The following is an 18,224-nucleotide window of genomic DNA, read 5'->3' on the forward strand; positions in this document are numbered from 1 at the left end:
CTCAATGATGATTTTTTAGTCCTCTAGAGGTAGTCCATGTCAATATAACCCTACAAGTGAGTATTTTCTTCATGTTTGCAACGCTAAATGCAATTTTAAAGCCCCCGGGATGGGTATTTGTCTAAAAATATTATTTCTTATCCAATCATGCTTCCTTGAGTTTCAGCTTGTTTTTCTCCAGTGAAATTTATACCTATTGACTTATTTTACACACTCAAAATAGAGATTAAAGGTATACAAGCATAAAAACAACTAAAATGTAAAAACAATGCAAAACAAGATAAACTTGAGGATTAAACAAGATAAAAACTATTGAGAAGTAGATTTTATTAATTGAAAGAAACACACAAAAATAGGTAAAAATAAACGTTATTAGAGTCAAAAGACATAACCCAAACAACAATGCACTAAGAAACTTAAGAAAAAACTGCACTAAAACATTTTCTGAGAAGTAATGAAAGAATAATCAATTATTGTTTGCAATAATTAATTATTTATGACAATTGAAACCTTCTTAACCTAATTTCAAATTTAGCTCTTATAAATGAAGTGAAAAGTTCATTCTAAAATATAAAGAAATGAGTTGAACTTGATAACTCTATAAAATCTTTGCAAAACTCAATATAAGTAGAGCGACAACTTTTGTCAAATATGACCTTAAATGATTGAATATTATTTTTGTTGATAGAAGAAGTTGACAGAAGAAGTTGTTCATCACAAATTCCTCTGAGTCTGGGTTAACCTATAGCCCTTTGTTTAGCATGAAAATTCTTTTCATATTTATATGCTACATTTTTAGTATTATATCTCGAAAATGTTATATACAAAAATTAGTGACGAGGACCACACACTCCTTCCAAGAATCTAGAATTCTTAAAATTTAACCGTTCCTAAGAAATAAAGATGACAATATGTCTAAATTTCCATTTAAATCATCATCTAAGTAGAAAATAAACATTTAAACTAAATGCAATATAAATAGAATCCAAGATATTGCATTGAGAAAAAATGGATGAATTATTACATATGTACGGTGTTTGAGTAAACGCCATGAGTTTGACTTATTAACACAAAATTAAAACTTACGTGCTTCTAACTCTTCTGTATAACTCCATCACACAAGAAAAGAAAAAGAAACTAAAACACCCAATTAATGTTTAAAATCCCAAAAATGAGAAATCCTCCAAAACTGAGAAATAAAAGACAATTTGTCCACCACTTCCAATTTAGCCTCACTGTTTTTTAAACTTGTTTAGGAATTCAATGATGACAATCTAAAAAATAATTCAATTTTATATCAACAATAGACACATTTCACACAGTCATGGAAAAGTCATAATCTCATGCCATGATGATTAGCGCATAAACATGTGGTTCTAGGAAATTGATTTCTTCGTTTAGACAAATTATAATTAATTATACTTAAAAAAACTAATTTATTTTTACTAAAAACTAAATATATTATTTTCTAGTTCAGTTTAGAAAAACTGAACCTAGGAGATTTTCAGTCAGTTAGATGTTTGAGAACTGTATCAGTGGCTTTTCATCACTTCCTCATTTCCAGTTATTCTTAAAACCCGGTGACCCTACCCTAGTCGTGCCGTGACGCGGCCGCTGCCCACCGTGACACTGTCATCGAAGGAGAGCTCCAACGAAAACCCACGATGATCCTGTCCTAAGCCTGTCGTGACGCAATCGTTGTCCATCGTTGTCGTCGAAAGAAAACTCCCACGAAAACCCACGGTGCCCTGCCCTGGCCCTACCGTGACGCGGCTGTTTCCCACCGTGACCCTGTCCGCATTTGCTATTGCTCCAGTCGTCGAGGGACCTTGTCGTAGTTGTTGCTGTTCGCTGCCGTACCGACTGTCGAGGTAAGTAGTGATTCGATTATTGTGTTCGAGTTTGCCTTTCTCTGCTGCTGCTGCTGCTTTATTTTGTGTTTTCCTTAAATCTATATTCTATGAAATTTTGTTTTGATAAATGTGATTCTGAAATCATGTCCATTCCTTAAATTCTACACCACCATTCGAATATACGATGATACCAATACTCGAGCAAAAAAGTTTAAATTCTATCTCTCACTCCTCCCCTGGTAGATGTTTATTCAGAAAAGCTTTAGCCAGATTACTGAAACTCACAATAACATCTTCGGCGGCTGCATACCTAATGATGTCAATAACTTCGGGCTTTAAAATCTTCTCCTAGTTAAAATCGTTACAGATATAATAAAGTGCCCCAAGTGCATAATTTACCTAATAGATACACTGTTAATGCAAGGAATTGATTCTTTTATGAAAGAAAAATAATTTTAGAATGTACAGGCTAATGTAAGGAACATTACTCTGCAAATGCAAAAATAAATAAATAAATAAATTCATATTGAGTTGTTAGTTGGGTAATTAAAAGAGTACCCACTAAAACATATTGCTCTAAAACAGTTTTTTTCTTTCTGGAAAGCAAACTTTTAGTGCGATTAACTTGGATGATTGAAGATGTAGTTGCAAGCTGCTTCAAACTCTACCTCCTTAATTAAGAAACTGATGAACTGCCCTTATCTTTGAACTTTTGATTTTATCTGTCCAGCGATGTGTACAGTATCAATGAAAATATATATGAAGATTAATCAGTGTTAAAACTTTTGACCCGTAAAAATTAGTGTTGAGTCTTGAAAATCTGGAGTTGTATGTATATTTGCATTTTCTGAACTCTCTTCACTTGTGATTATCTGAACTGGTGATGCTTTAAGTTGAATTGGTTCTGAATTGTTGTTGCCATTGATGGATTTCTATATCTTCTTCAACAAAACTGATTATTTTTCTCTGTTACTATGCTTTTCTTTCTTTGGTTTTGTGTTAGGGTAGTGAACTTTGGGGGTCCAATGTTGGTAAGTTAATCACAGTATTCCAGTAACATGTCATGTCTATTTTTATTTGCTTAGAACATTATTTTTTATATAATTGGTATGTATCATGTTCAAGGAATTGTAGTTCTTATACCCAGGGGAAGTGAACTATGGGATCCAATGTTGGTAAGTTAATGGGAGGATTATTAGAAGTAATCAAGCTAACCAAGATCTTAAGTGTTTTCTTCCTAAGGTGTGTGATAAGTACCTCTTGTTTGAACTAGTTGAACATTTTTTCTGTCTAGTATGTAAGATACTGGCTTATGAAAGGAAAAAACTTTGGAGACCTTATATTTATAGCCTTTGAAAGTTAAACCTTATATTCCAAACCTTTTTTTTTTCTGCTCAAACGGTGCCAAGAAACCTCTATGTTTATCAAACCTAGCTTTATGCTTATTTTAAGTTGTTGATCAGGATTTGATAAAATATTATGTCTGTTGAATTTGAGTTTAAATCGGGTTTGCAAGTTTGATAAAACTTTTAGTATCAAGTTTCATTTTGTGTCGTATACTGTCTTTCTAGTAATAGGAGAATCTTTCTCTGTTTAAATTGTCTTAAATCTACGTTTTACTTATGCAGTAGCTTTTCTTGGAGCAAAGTGTGGATTTTGAGAACTACAAGTTCATAGGGAATCTCTGTTGCTACTTATACTGTCCATGGTCAGTTTATATTATGTTCCGTCGGCTATTTGGTATTGGAAGAAATTCTGGTTTTGTTCACGGTTATCGACAAGGATACATTTACCAGCAGAAGTTTAGTCTGGTGAACATAAAATTGAAATGGGTAAAAGATAGGACATTGGATGCTGTTGTTGCTGGTCAAAGGGATGTTAAGGCAACTGGAATCCTTGTCTCCATAATTCATTCTTCTTCCCAATGCTGCCTTCCAATATACCATCTTTCTCGCTATCGTGGACAACTTGGTCTTCCCAGTGAACTCAAACTCTCTACCTTTATAAGAAGATATCCGAATATATTTGTTGAGTCCTGTTTTCTTGATAGTGGAGGCTCTCCTGTCCCATGGTTCAGTCTGAGTCCTGAAGCCTTGGAGCTTCACCAACGGGAAGTCAGCATCCTTCAGCAAAGTCAATTGGAACTCAGGGATAGGCTATGCAAATTGCTTATGCTCACGACTCATAGGATCCTTCCACTACAAACCATTGACCAGTTAAAATGGGATTTGGGTTTACCGTATGATTACCAGCATTCTTTTATTCCAAATCACCCTGAAAGATTCACATATGTTCGCCTTCCTGATGATCGTGTTGGGTTGAAATTGTTATTTTGGGATGACAAACTTTCCATCTCAGAGTTACAGAAGAATAGTTCTCTACAGCAAAAGGTAGAAGATATAAAAAATGGATCGTTAGCATTTCCAGTTAGTTTTACCAGGGGTTTTGGTTTGAAAAGAAAATGCATGGAGTGGCTGAAAGAGTGGCAGAAACTCCCCTATACTTCACCTTATGCCGATGCCTCTCATTTGGATCCCCGCACTGATGTATCTGAGAAAAGGATTGTTGGAGTCTTCCATGAGCTCCTTCACCTTACACTTCATAAACAAACTGAGCGCAAGAATGTCAGCAACTTGCGCAGACCCCTGTCACTGCCGCAGAAGTTTACTAAAGCGTTTGAACGTCACCCTGGTATATTTTATATTTCCAAGAAGAGTGACACCCAAACAGTTGTTCTCAGGGAGGCCTATTACGGTCAAGAACCTGTGCAGAATCATCCCCTCCTACAAATTAGAGAGGGATTCGCAAGCCTGATGAAGAAAGGGCTGTTGGATAGGAGTAGAGGTGTATACAAAAGAAACAGAGATACTAATTCGGTGGATGGTTTGAGAAACGAGGTTCGCATTGCTGATAAAACTAACCAGATTAGTTCTAAGGATAAATCAGATTCCATGTTTTATGATTATGATTCAGATAGCCCTCTACAGAGCCCTTGCCGATATATATGAATGTGGTATTTTTTATTTGGCCACTGTCTTAGTGTGGCTTGGATTAGTGAGAATCTTAAATATGGCCTAGAGAGGATGTAAATATTAGTACTGTTCAGCCACCTCCTTCTGCTACCTTATTTATGAAGTTCTGTCAACAACCAAGCATATCAGCAATGCTATCATCTTAACAAGGAGGGCCATTTTCGGATTAGATGCAATATTCTGGAATAAGGGTACAGCTCAATCTCGTTAGAAGATTACTGACATGGGATATATTTAAGACACATAAAAAGCTACAATTCAATTCACTGTAAGAAATTTATGTATCAATTTTTATGGGAGTTAAAAATTTAGCTCAAAAGCTATAACTAGATGCACGTAATGCTGAACAATTGAATTCACTGTAAGAAACTTTTGGTATCAATTTTTATGTGATTTGCAGAAGCATCTTTTTTTCAGTGGTACATGGGAGGTTGTTTTTACAAAAATCAAATACTTTCTGAAAAACAATTCAAATGAATTTGTTCATTATGTCCAAGTGAAAGTTTCTCATTATATTAAATATTATATACAGCAAGTAACTTTCAGAGTCCCGTCCATTGATGCTAAATACGAATACATTAATTACGCATCTCTATCCCTGCAATTACAGAAGAGTTGCACAGTTTTCTTTTCAATTCAAATTCACAAACACTACACTACAGATAATCTTATTTGTATCTTTCGTTGAAACAAAAGGAAAAATCTTGAAAAGTAAAGAGAGGATTATTGTAATTAAACTGAAAATATTAATGTAATTATATACCTTTTCTTTAGAAACGTGTAACTGTCAGCCCTATACTCCAATTTTCAATGACCAAACTTTTGTCTAGAAAGTCTTTCGCATGGCGATTTTATGTTATTCAACCAAAACTTCAAAAGAACAGCGCTACAATGCATACTAATATTGGAAGTCTGACCAGACTTTGTTTTCTGCGTGATTCGTTAGTTATCTTCACAGAACTTTAACATATAAATAACTAAAGCAAATATTAGGAAATCGATGGTGTTTTACAAAATTTAGAAAAGAAAGCGCTATTATGCCTCAGAACATGGCATTCATATCATACACCAATTGTGATTCATGCATTGCAAAACACAAACGAAGGTGAGCATGGGGTACAAAATATCATATAATACTATAGCCCTCACCTATACCCTGAAAAATTAAAAAGGAAGAAAGATGCTAATTGAGAAAAAAAAAAAATAATAAACTCAGTGCAACCTCGTCAACTCTTCCACTCTTTTGCATAACTCCTCTACAGAAACATCCATTGCCTTGGAAATTTCATCCATCCTATTGCGATTGAGATCCAGAAATGATTCGATCAAATCTCCATCCAAAAAGTTTCTGGCTTCAACAGTTTTTTTCTCATTGTTAAATGACCTCCATTGCTCATGGCTGAGTCCTCCAACACCTTTAATTACCTTCCTCAAATTTGACTGAAGTTTCTCCAAGAAAACATATTGCTCGTGGGGAAGAGAAGCAATTACCCCAATAACACCATTAATGGTACCAAAGATAACTGTTGGAATCTGCCCAACATCAGAATCTGGCAAGCGCATAACGAGGGAGCCATGCCGAAACCGATTAATAAATTCTCCAAGGTGATACTCACCAACCACTTCAAGACGACCCCGCTCTTCGTCAGTAGCACCTTCACTATTTTTCCGAACAGTGAACAGATTAAAATTATTTTCTGCACCAAGGTAAATGTCATCGTCAAGGATTTCAACTGCTGACATCCAATTTGCATTGTAGTCACGAGCTCTTTCCTCAATAGCACCTTCTTCATGCTAACAATAAAGAACATGCAGAGAAATCACTATAAGCCGCACAACAGTTTAAATTTGACAAAACCAGATATAAATTTGAGTAACAACATATAAATTTAACCAAAAAAAAGGACACAGGATTGGAAAGGTTAGCATTTGAGACAATGAACTTCCGCTTCAAGACAATTTAGAAGCTTACCTTATAGATTAACAAGGAAATTGACTTCATCAGATCACCTACTACAATAAAATCTCCTCTGGTTTGCACATAAAGAGCTAGGATGTGTCCATGATGTCCACATTCAGACTGCAATTCATGGGTTCCATCATCACGTAGCACCCACTTGTACAGCTGGATTTTTTGATTAATAGCAGCAAGTAATTTACCATTAAATGCATTCAAGCAATAAACAGCTCCTTTTGTCTCCTTCTCAGCAATTAGCTGTAGTTTTCCATCTTCAACAGTAAAAACAAGAATTCTACCCTACATGTTTTAAAATGGGGAAAGTAAGCAGGAATTAGAAGCTTTTACTAGAACAATGCGGGAAAAAATACAAATTTATCAACTTACTTTTGTTGGTTCATTTTCCTCTGGCAACACATATGCAGTTCCAACACAGTAATAAACATTATTATCATCAGAGAATGAGCAGCTAATTATAAAGCAACCATACTCGTATGTGTCAAGAGAATAAGTTGATATGAACTCAAAAGTCTGGTCATCCAGTAAACGGACAAAGTGCATTTCAGAGTCTTCACCACTCGTTGGGTTGTATTTCAAACTACAAATGGCAAAAGTCCTAGATTGCTCCTGGTGGCAGATACGCCGTGCATGCTCTCCAAGCGGTATGGAGCGTATATGTAGTTTTTGTATGTCATCAATGGTGCCAATAGTAAGCTCACCTTCTTTCGCAATTGCCAAACTGTTGGAAGTTATGAACAGTGTGTAATCAGTACCATCACCTTTACATTAATGCACAATACAAGATACAAGAACAGCACAAGCCCGATGTGTCAATAATTTTAGGAAGCCAAACTAACTGAAGGATCAAGATACCTGTCTGGAAAAGCAGCAGAATTGAAAGGACACATGTGACTCACTTCCTTCAGATTTACATTACTATAAAGTAATTTTTTGTTACTACTATAGATCACAGTCGGCCGATCAGATGCAGCAAATACGTGGGTAGTATTCTTGGAGGAGAATGTCCGTAGTGTAATGGGCTGTGTCCCAAGAGATACCTTCTTCCTATCTGTTAACTCGCCAGTATTTGTGTTCAGCATGAAGTTTAAGAGATGTCCATCACCAAGGGCACATAGCAAGTAAGATATCTGGAAAATAAAATTTAAAAAGTAACACTTTAAAAAGATATTTTTAACAAGGAAACTGCAATTAAACTTGTGAATTGGTAGTTTATCAATTCCTAAATTAATCCCAGAAGGACATTACAAAAAGATATTAGTGTTGCTGATCTAGTATATCCCTCACAATGGCTACATGTAAAATCCAAAATCTCTACTCCATAGATTGAACTTAAAAGAGATGAGCATTTCATGGTATTTCAGAAACAAAAGAACTAAGCAGAATGACAGAATAAAAAAACTATAAAAGCACATGAAAAAATAACACAAGAAAAGCCTACCCCTTCAAAAGCACAAAGAAGAACAGAACGAGGTATGATTTCCCCTCCTAGCTGTTCCTTTGTGACAAGATTCAGATCAGGAAGAGAAAAAATCCTAACACTTATGTCTGTCCACATTCCAACAGCTGCAAGATGACTATGATTGGGATTTTCACCAATGGGATTGATGTCTAAACATGAAATCTCAAACTCCAGTTGGGCATGTTTTACTTCATGCAATATTCCATCTCCAATTTCAAGGTAAACCAAATGCCCTCCTCCTGTGGCCAACAAAACCTGTATCAAGGTGTAATGATAGTCACCAATTTGACTGCAAACTCAGTTTATAGTCATTGTTAAAAAATAGATTTTAAACCTAACTCAATCTTAAAAAACCGGTTTCTAAGATGAGATTTATATTCACTTATATACTCTAAATTGTCCATATATCTAGTCGATGTGGACTTACAACACGTCGAGGTATATATATCTCGGACACGAGACTTAACATTAATTAATGATCCAATAACGATATGGAACAATATGAATAATAAAGACAAATCTCGCTAAGATAGATTCTAACAATGACTTTAATATCATGTTAAGAAGTGAACTTTCAACAGTCATAATAAAATCAAAAGACGAAAATGCACGTAATAGTGTAGATTGAAGGAAATTCTCTAAAAAGGAAGCTAAGTAGAACTTGATAAGATGCCATACCAAAACAACTAATAGAGACCTAGATATCATATCAAAGGCCAAGCATAGAAGTTGTACCCAAGAACAATTTATTTTTCCAGCAGCAAGAATGTGATACTTCTGGCCAAAATCAATACTAGTTCTATACCAATTAACCCAAATTATGCTTGGCTGAACAATCACAGATATAAAACTTACTATGATCAAAATTTGGCACAGATTATATTATTGTGTAGAATGTATTCTGTGGCATTTTAGTGTATCAGAATCTAGAATTCTCTATCTTTTGGAAAGGGTCTATCCCAACTTTCGAGGAAATCAAATACGTAAAAATTGTGTTGCCACTTGATGATTAACTTTTTTTACCTTTAACATTCCACTGTTACTGGACTTTTGTTCTATGTTAATAAAGAAAACATTGGGCAGCATAAAACATCTGAATATTATAACATCTGAATTAAAATATCAAAAACTGAAAACGGAAACAAAGTTATCAGTATAAAACAAATTCATAGTCATATAGATATTTAATATTGGAGCTTCACTGATCACCAAAATCAATCCTTGGAGAATCAAAGATAGTTCTCTAAGTAAATGAAAAAACTAGAAGCAAGCAATAAGAAACTACAGAGCCTTCACGCCTAACTAACATTAGCTGAAAACCTTCAGGAAATTTTCCATGCTTACAGAAGAAATTAAGTCATCACTCAACATTTTTAAACAACCAACGGCAGATAGTTAACGCTTAATTTTTTTCAGCTGTCTTCCACTTTTTACTTTTAAGAATTAACCAAAGGTAGCATTTTTAGCATTCTACTTTCAGTAATCCTATAGCTTTCTAAACATAATTTCACCCGAATAGCACTAGCATTGAATAGAAGAACATGGTCTCAATATATTAAAATTTCATAAGCAGCTGCTCATGATTCACCCACTTCCATCTCCCGGATCTGCCTCACTCAGAAATGCCACATTGACAAGGAAATGCATTGTAATTATTAAAACACCATGCAAATATTTCCTATAATCAAACCTGGGTAGCATTTGCTGTAGCTACATTTACTGAATAGCCCGATGGTGCAAACCATTCATTGCGGAGCTCTCTAGTTGTGGAACTGACCAGTCTGACAGAATTTGAAGTGACCTGTTATGATGGTTTATTAGATGATGGGAGGTAACTGACACAAAACAAAATAAAATGAAGTAAAAAAAGCATGGAAGAATACAAAAGAAGAGCATCAATTTATGAAGATTATTTTAATTAACTGCAAAGGAGTATGCAAAACCTAGCCCGAGAAGCTTCAAGAATATTAACCCATTCGCATAAAAGTTTAAATTTTTATTTCTTTAAAACTCCAGGTAACTAATTTAGATGCGCAGAAGATTAAAAATCTCAACAATTATTATAGAAAAACAAAAATAAAGGGTATTAAAAATCATTAGGTTGTGAATAGCTTTCTTAACAATAACGTTTTGTAAATGCCATCATATAGATATAGGAATTAAATCAAGAGAAGAAAAACCAATATGGAAAGAAAATAAGGTAAGAACCTACTTGAACAAGTTGATTGTGAACAGCATCGTGGCAAAATAATGTCTGCACTTGAGAACAGAATCCCTCAATCTCAGTTTCTTCCAGCTCATCCTCAAGATTCATTGCTAAGATTCTTGTTTCACTAATAAAACTCACAACCAGAAAAGTATCAAATGGATCATCAGTTGAGGATCTTAGTGACCACATTCCTTTGATACCTTGAAGCTCTACTGATGCCTGGTCAAATAAATGCATGAAAAAATTAAATATTATACAAGCCATGTGCCATTTTTAGGGTGGAAGGAAGGTGAGCTGACCTGCTCATTAATTCCAATCCCATTACGAACAACGCGCAGAGAACCATCCTTGTAGGCTCCAGAGCAAGTTACAACCTGACCTTGGCCCTGCCTCTCAAGGTCTACTACACAGAAGTCAACAATAGGCCCTAAATTGACATACCTTTCCAGTACTTCCACATAAGAACCTTTTGCATCAGGCTGCAGATTTAGTTTTATAAGCTGTGCAATTTACCATCAGAAATTGTCAATATGTTATGTCTGAATATATAAGCAAAAGTATTAGATAGGCCATAATACAATTCAAAGTCATCAAAACAAGATAAATATAGAAAACAATGTATTACAATTGCTTCATAATCCCTCCCTTAATATTACAAGTAAAAGATTAGAACAAAAGAAAATATTATTTGAAAAAAATTGATCTGGGCGTACCAATTCCCACGTGTATTGACCTACTGCTTTATGTTCTTACTAATTACATTAATATTGCAAATGCTTACTAAAACAGATCTGTTCTTTCTTTCCCTCCCTTATTATCTTACACTACAGAGAAAAAATATTAGAAGAAACTATAATTTGAAAAATAAAAAACTTAATTTTGGTGAAGCAGCTCCCTCTAGTATTGTCTCACTTGTATATGTTCTAACTAATTACTAATAATATTACATTTTTCCTTTTTTATGGAATTTGGAATTGCGAACATTTCCTATGTAGTGTTAAATTGTGTTTGGGGTTTACTTAAACTAACACGACCTTGCCATTTACCAGTTAAACGAGGCTACACTCTCTTCTAAGCTATATTTAAACAAGTACATCTAGAGTCATAACTCTCAAATCTGAATACAATTAATAGGCAATCAACCCAAAATAAGATACAAATAATATCAGATAAAATAATGAAACAAGTCAGCCTGCATTCTCGTTCAAAACCAGTGCTTTGGAAGACAGAAATTTGGAAATAACTTGTTATAAACTCATAAAACAAAAAATTATATAGTAATATGCTATTTCATTAGGCCACCTGTGAGTCTCCATAACTTGAACCAATATAGACGAATGCATTATCAAGGTATGATATTGTAGATGCAATGGAAGTCTCCCCGAGGGGCTCAATTTTGAGTCCAGTAACCCTACAAAACAAATGCAAATGATAAAACAACACGATTAACGTAAATACTGATTGTTTATTCAATGAACATGCTGACACCCAAGACAGTAAAAAATCTGTTAAGTAAAAAATCACATACTTTTCTTTCTCATGGGTTATTACAAGTAGGCTAAGCAACCCCGTATGATCACCAAGTAAATATCTAGAACCATCAGGATCAACTCTTCCATAGGCTTTCGTAATTGACTGAAAAGCACATAAGGTATAATTAAAATTGAAGGGAATTCAAAAAACACGTATTGCATAAATTTCATGAAAATCCAAAAAACCACGATGGATGATTTAAATGGAAGAAACAAAAACTATTATTTAACATACAGGTCTGATTGGGATAGCCTTGAAAGCATTAGCACTGCAGTATACAATGGTTTCTTCTCCAATAATAAGCACGCCACAAAGTGGTGGGGGAACTGGTATCAATAGATCAGCCCCATTATCAAGATTGTTCTGGGACCATGGACCTTCAACAAAATCTTTATCCTTCAGCGCAACCTCATATGTTTTAACATGACGAGCATCTTTATTATCCTGTCATAGATTAAAATATAATATTAAAAAGACATGCAAAAGACAGATTTGTTTCCAACCAAATGTGTTGCATAAAGGACGTGCAAAAAAACGCATCATACATTTTCATAGATGATAGAATCATAGAAACATTGAGTACAGAAGGTATGCAAGAATATGAGTATGCCCACTCAAACTGAGACTACAACAGTAAAACTACGAAATCAATCCCAACCCTCTTTGGCAGTCGTTAAATTGTCTTATACTTGTGTCAACAATTCTAATACATATCAATGTGACGATCACGACTGTGTCCCTTCTAAGCGACAAACCACATACAGAACTTGCCCGTAAGAATTATTTAATTCTTCAGTGTATGTTAAATTAGCTATTGAAAGTCCCTTTTAAACAAACAGAACATGGTAAGTACTATAATGATTCCATGTTGACTGCATGAGCAATCTTTGGACCAAATGTAGGCAGGTCTACAACAGTAAAAAACTGTGAAACGCACATAATTCCTTCCCTTAACAAATTTTGGGGCAAAAGACACCTCAAAGGTGTAAGCATCCTGGTCTAACTAAACATGCCGGAGGACAGCTTACACCAAAACCAGCCACAGATAATTAGCCTCCTTAGATAAAGCTCTAGATTCCTAAATGCATTCAGTATGGACCCAAAGACTACAATAAAATAGCAGAGAAAAGAAAGAAGCAAAGCATGATAACACCTCAGACTCAATCTATTCCGTGTAACTAATCAACTAATAACCCCAAAACATTAGGTAGAAGAGGAATGCTCGCAACACACCCTCTAACATACTGTTTCTAACACAATTAATTATTTGTTAAAATTTATTGAAAACTACAAAATAAAATAATTCATTAACTAAGAGAGACCCACCAAAATCTGTGAATACCAATATATTTCAACCCATAGTAAAGAGAGTATTCAAACATGTCATAGAAAGTGTGTTGCCAGTAATTCTCACAGGTAGAATAGAATTAAGAACCTGGTAAAGAACCACGATGGTTGGCTTTGAACAACCATAAAGAAATTTGATATCCAAAACTTGAAGCTCCTCCAGCCTGAAAACAAACAAATCATAATTGAAAAGAAACAAAAATGGGGAAGAACAAAAACTACGGGTAGAAATTACATGAAATATTATAAAAATATTTTCAATTTAAAAAATGTCATCTGTATGTTTTTATTTTAAATTTTAAAGTTCAAAAAAGAAATCTAGAAGATTTAGGTGCAACAATCAAGATAAGCTTATCTGGTTAAGGACTGCTTATAATTGTTTGAAGTGTACACACATGAATACTTATAATGAAGATGTGATACACTAATAGGAACAAAATCAATAATTAATAATGACAAATATTAGTGTAGATATTCCCTATTTGAAGTAATCAAATCATATCATATTTCCGTAATTAATATCATCAATTCATATTTTAGATGCTCTTCCTAAGGCTGAAGCATATGTATCCTCACCTCCCACTCTCTTTCTCTTCTTTTCCACTCTCTCAAATCCATCCTTCAATCCAAACAAAACCTAACCTATTGAATTGTACTTATGGTTCAGACCCTTGATACACACGCACACATGAGTATAGATCTATTAAGAGCAAAATCTCTCAAGCAACCTTTTCTAAATCTTCTATTCTCAACTCCAACTTCCCAGCAAACACGCATCTGTTATACAGTTTCCGTTATGTTCTCTCTTTAACATAACTTTGTATCCATAAAGAGTACCCAAGCACTTGGGAAACCCACCCTTAGAAACTAGCTATTAATGGGGGTGAACCGAACACTTAAATTCTCCACCAAGCATACCATGCTACTTCATGTGGTACCTAGGCACCCAAGTTTCTATTGATCCCATCAATACGCATACGAAGCCTCTTTATTAACAAAAATAAAGGCATTATCTACCTAAATAATAATTTCTTTAAGGCAAGGATATTTGAGACCCAAGGGAAATGAGGTACATTCGATTGCCTAACCAGGTAAAAAGTTTGAATTTTTAAAATCATCTTGTCAATTCAACATACATTGAATCAACAAAGAAAAGTATACTCATACTTCCCTACGTTTTTTTTTTCAAAGAAAGCTATATCTAAGTTCACTATTGATCCAAATCCTTTATGCATGAGATTCAGAAACCACTTTCAATCTTATGTAAAGACACCAACAATAACCAAGAAATTGGTTCACAGTTCCTTCTTCAGACAGTGGTGACTGGTAATCATTACTCAACGTTATGGACTTGGCTACTAGTACAACATTTACACACACCTGCAAAGATCAAATTATAAAGAGAATTCATGTGTAGACCACCAAGAGAACAAAAAGAATTACCTTATATTAAATGCTTCCTTGAGCTGACCTTTGTTGTCAAAGGGAATAACCTGGAAAATCAATGAACAGCGAATCATTCAAACTCTGTAAGATGACACTGTAAACCAAAGCATATTGTCATTAGAATCTAAATTCTTTAAAGGATACTAGATGAGAAGTTACATACTTTGAACAAACCATCATACAAGTGAAGTCCAATCAACCTACAATCAGGATCAATAATGCCAATCTGCAGAAAGAAAATGGATAACAGCTGAAATCCACTGAACAACTTTCTTCTGATCCTAGACTTATCATTAATGTTGTTACAAATATCAAAAGTTAAAGAATAGAATAACTACCAAGCTTTATTGGTAAATAGTAATAAAATAATATAGATACCTGACCGTTATCAGTGGGACGTCCTATCCGATCAGAAACATCCCCCATTGCCCTGGATGACAGTAAAATTGAGAATTAAACTGAAGAACAAGACAGCCATTATGGCCCCTACTAGGAATTCCAATTTTTAATATATCATGCAAAAATTGAAAATCTTGCTGATTCTTTGAGTTATTTTGGCTCACTATTTCATTTGTTTTCAATTTATAGGAGGGTTTCCTCCCTTGCCCTACATGAACATACTCTTTCATATTTAAGTGGCACACATTTAAGTTAAGAATCTGGGGGCCCATTCTAATTTTGACTTATAACTCCCAGCATAACCCCACCTCCAGAGTCCTGTTTGGGTCTCAAATGACCCAGACAAGACCTATTCAATTAAGACATGGAAAGGTCAGGATGCGGAAAACATTCCAATCTTCATTTTTCACAGAAAATCCTAGCTTGTATACTTAAGATACCACTCAAGACCACCAAGTTATCAGCCTATAACCCCGCCCAAAAGAAGGTAAAAGAGGCAGAACGATGCAAGAGACTCAATCTGGGAGGTCAAGCGACGAAAACATCCCAATCATTTTTCTAAGAAATTTTGAGCTTGTACATTTAGGACACTACTCAAGATCACAAGTATAGAAAATAATCCCACACAAAAGAAAGCAAAAGAGGCAGCCTAATGCAGGAGGCTCGCTCTAGGAGGTCAAGAGTATGCAATTTACTAAACTAAAATTTCCCTTCACATGTTCGTTCTAACCGATACTTATATCCGTCTTCATAAGCAAAGCTGTACAAAACATATCAATCGGGATTTTCTGGTCATGCAGAGATGGCATGCTGTGTTATGTGCAAGAATATATAGAACACATGTCAGAAACGCAGTTTGCTTCCCATTTCTTCATCCAACAACACCAGAAAGCTTAGCAATAAAAGTATTACTAATGAAGTAATCAACAAAGAGAGAATACAGAGTTACAAACTCTTTTTGAGGCATTTCATATAAAGTTTCCTATTCTGGCCAATAGGATGGTTGCATTACAAAATTCACATTGAGATTGCCAACAGCTGACTGATTATATGCCCCTAAACGTCGTAATTATTGGTAAGATTAAAAATAAAGTTGATTTCAATCTATTCGAAAACAATCATGGCATGAGTAAGTCCACTCCAGAGGCAAAAAATTGCTGCTTCCTCAAACATACCGGGTAACAAGCTCAGCAGTCTCAGAATCCCATTGAAGAACACAAAATTTGTATCTCTCAGTTGCGATAAAGAGATAATCTTGTGTTTCACCCTGTTCGAGGCCAAAACAAGCAAAAAAAAAAATTACAGAAAGATAGAATCAAAACGAAAACATTAGACGATAAATATCTCACATGAGGGCGGAAGAGTTCAAGAGTAGCAATTCTTCCATATATGGGGACGTCCAACATAGGCTGCAAAGATAGATTTCATACGCATTCAATGAGGAGAAGAAAAACCCAAACAACTCATATTGAAATAAAAATATTGAAATAAGTAGTGTATCAACGGAAGAGCGAAAAAACCTGTAAGCCCTGAGGAGAGAGCAAGTGAATCTCGATGCGCGTGCATTTCCTGATGATAAAAAAAGAGTGAAAAGGAGAAGAAGAAAAAACCCTAAGAGAAAAAGAAAAAAAATAAATAAATACGCGATAATGAGGTTGAGGTCTTGAGAACTGGTGAAATTGCCGACGCAGGAATGAGTGACGTTGGTGGGTTTGTGAGCTGTGACAACGTAGTTCCATATACTCATCCTTCTCTTCCCTTCTCTTCCCTTCTCTGCTTCCTCTCAGCACGAACTCTGCCTCTGCGCTACGAAAATTGAATAGGGTTTCGTTTTTGTTCGGAACAATTAACTGCTTAGGGCGCTGTCAAAGAACGCAACAAGCACCTCACTCACAGACACTCTTTCTCAGACCCTCGAGCGGCTTTCACTTTTGGCTTTTGCCCTTGTTTTCGTGAACCACTTTTTTTTTCTCTTTTATTTTCTCATTTATTAATTTTTTCTTTCCTTCATTTTTATTTCCTGTTTATTTTATTTTGTTCTTATGCACATAAGTCAAGACTTATGTGTATTTTTGTTTTGACAAAATTGTGAATTTTATTCCTCTTTTCAATATATTTTCCAAACTTTTTCCTGGATTTTTTATTTTATTTTAAAATGTTATCTAGGTCTTTTGATTTCATGATTACATATACTATTTAAAAAAGTTTGAAAAACAAAAACCAAGTGAAAAACTTATTAAAGATTATTTAAGTCTATAGATTATCCTGATTTGTTTTTAACAGCATAACTATTTATAGTTTAATTATGATTTTATTACTAAAATTTAGAGCTAATATGGTTTTGGTCCTCCGTATTTATATATATATATATATATATATATATATATATATATATATATATATATATATATATATATATATATATATATAATTTTAGAATTAAAATTATTTTTCAAAACTACTTTTGGTTCTCAAGTAGTGAATTTGAGAAACTAAAACTATGTTTTTTTATAAAATTGTAATTTAAGAATTTTAAAAGAGTAAAGTCAAATTATCACAAATTTGTGAATTAAATATTATTTAATTGACATTTTTCATATAAAATCATAATGAAATGTATTGCATGAATGGGGCATAAGAGTGGGCAAATTGAACTGAACTATACTGCACTGCTAAAAACTAAACTGTAAAACAGTTTAGACAAACTGAATTTTTATTTTATCAAATTGAACTGAACTGAGCTATACTAAATTGTACTAAATTACAATATGAACTGAACTGAATTATTAACTGAATTGTAAATTACACTAAAAACTGTACTAAGTGAACTAAACTATTAACTGAATTGTAAATTACACTAACTGAATTATTAACTAAATTGTAAACTACACTAATTTTAACTAAACTACAATATAAATTGAACTGAACTAGTAACTATACTAATTTTAAACTGAATTGTACTAATTTT

General features: G+C 34.1%; 2 protein-coding genes across 2 annotated transcripts; one reads left to right on the plus strand and one right to left on the minus strand.

Moving 5' to 3' along the window:
• Window positions 1-1,462: 1,462 nt before the first annotated feature.
• Window positions 1,463-5,204, plus strand: LOC106767063 (protein ROOT PRIMORDIUM DEFECTIVE 1). The gene is made up of 2 exons (XM_014651884.2): window positions 1,463-1,871; window positions 3,482-5,204. Exon 2 carries the CDS (start codon window positions 3,575-3,577, stop codon window positions 4,859-4,861), a length of 1,287 nt encoding a protein of 428 aa, XP_014507370.1. The 5' UTR covers window positions 1,463-1,871; window positions 3,482-3,574; the 3' UTR covers window positions 4,862-5,204.
• Window positions 5,205-5,872: 668 nt separating this feature from the next.
• On the minus strand, window positions 5,873-17,223 carry LOC106768321 (DNA damage-binding protein 1a). The gene is made up of 19 exons (XM_014653394.2): window positions 16,900-17,223; window positions 16,777-16,825; window positions 16,606-16,665; window positions 16,432-16,523; window positions 15,236-15,287; window positions 15,021-15,083; window positions 14,855-14,904; window positions 13,500-13,575; window positions 12,299-12,508; window positions 12,060-12,166; window positions 11,834-11,942; window positions 10,831-11,031; window positions 10,535-10,750; window positions 10,013-10,123; window positions 8,302-8,577; window positions 7,716-7,990; window positions 7,230-7,581; window positions 6,858-7,142; window positions 5,873-6,679 (listed from the first exon to the last, which is right to left on the minus strand). Exons 1-19 carry the CDS (start codon window positions 17,001-17,003, stop codon window positions 6,098-6,100), a joined length of 3,270 nt encoding a protein of 1,089 aa, XP_014508880.1. The 5' UTR covers window positions 17,004-17,223; the 3' UTR covers window positions 5,873-6,097.
• Window positions 17,224-18,224: the final 1,001 nt, after the last annotated feature.

This window comes from Vigna radiata, chromosome 7 (genome assembly GCF_000741045.1).
Source record: "Vigna radiata var. radiata cultivar VC1973A chromosome 7, Vradiata_ver6, whole genome shotgun sequence".
Lineage (NCBI taxonomy): Eukaryota > Viridiplantae > Streptophyta > Magnoliopsida > Fabales > Fabaceae > Vigna > Vigna radiata.

Excerpts from the sequence above, each read along its gene's own strand:
- LOC106767063 (XM_014651884.2), top strand. The coding sequence starts at position 3,575 with ATGTTCCGTCGGCTATTTGGTATTGGAAGAAATTCTGGTTTTGTTCAC.
- LOC106768321 (XM_014653394.2), bottom strand. The coding sequence starts at position 17,003 with ATGAGTATATGGAACTACGTTGTCACAGCTCACAAACCCACCAACGTC. Across the intron at positions 13,576-14,854 it reads AAGGAAGCATTTAATATAAG|GCTGGAGGAGCTTCAAGTTT; the intron begins GTAATTCTTTTT and ends GTTTGTTTTCAG. Across the intron at positions 11,032-11,833 it reads CAAGTTATGGAGACTCACAG|CTTATAAAACTAAATCTGCA; the intron begins GTGGCCTAATGA and ends TAAATTGCACAG.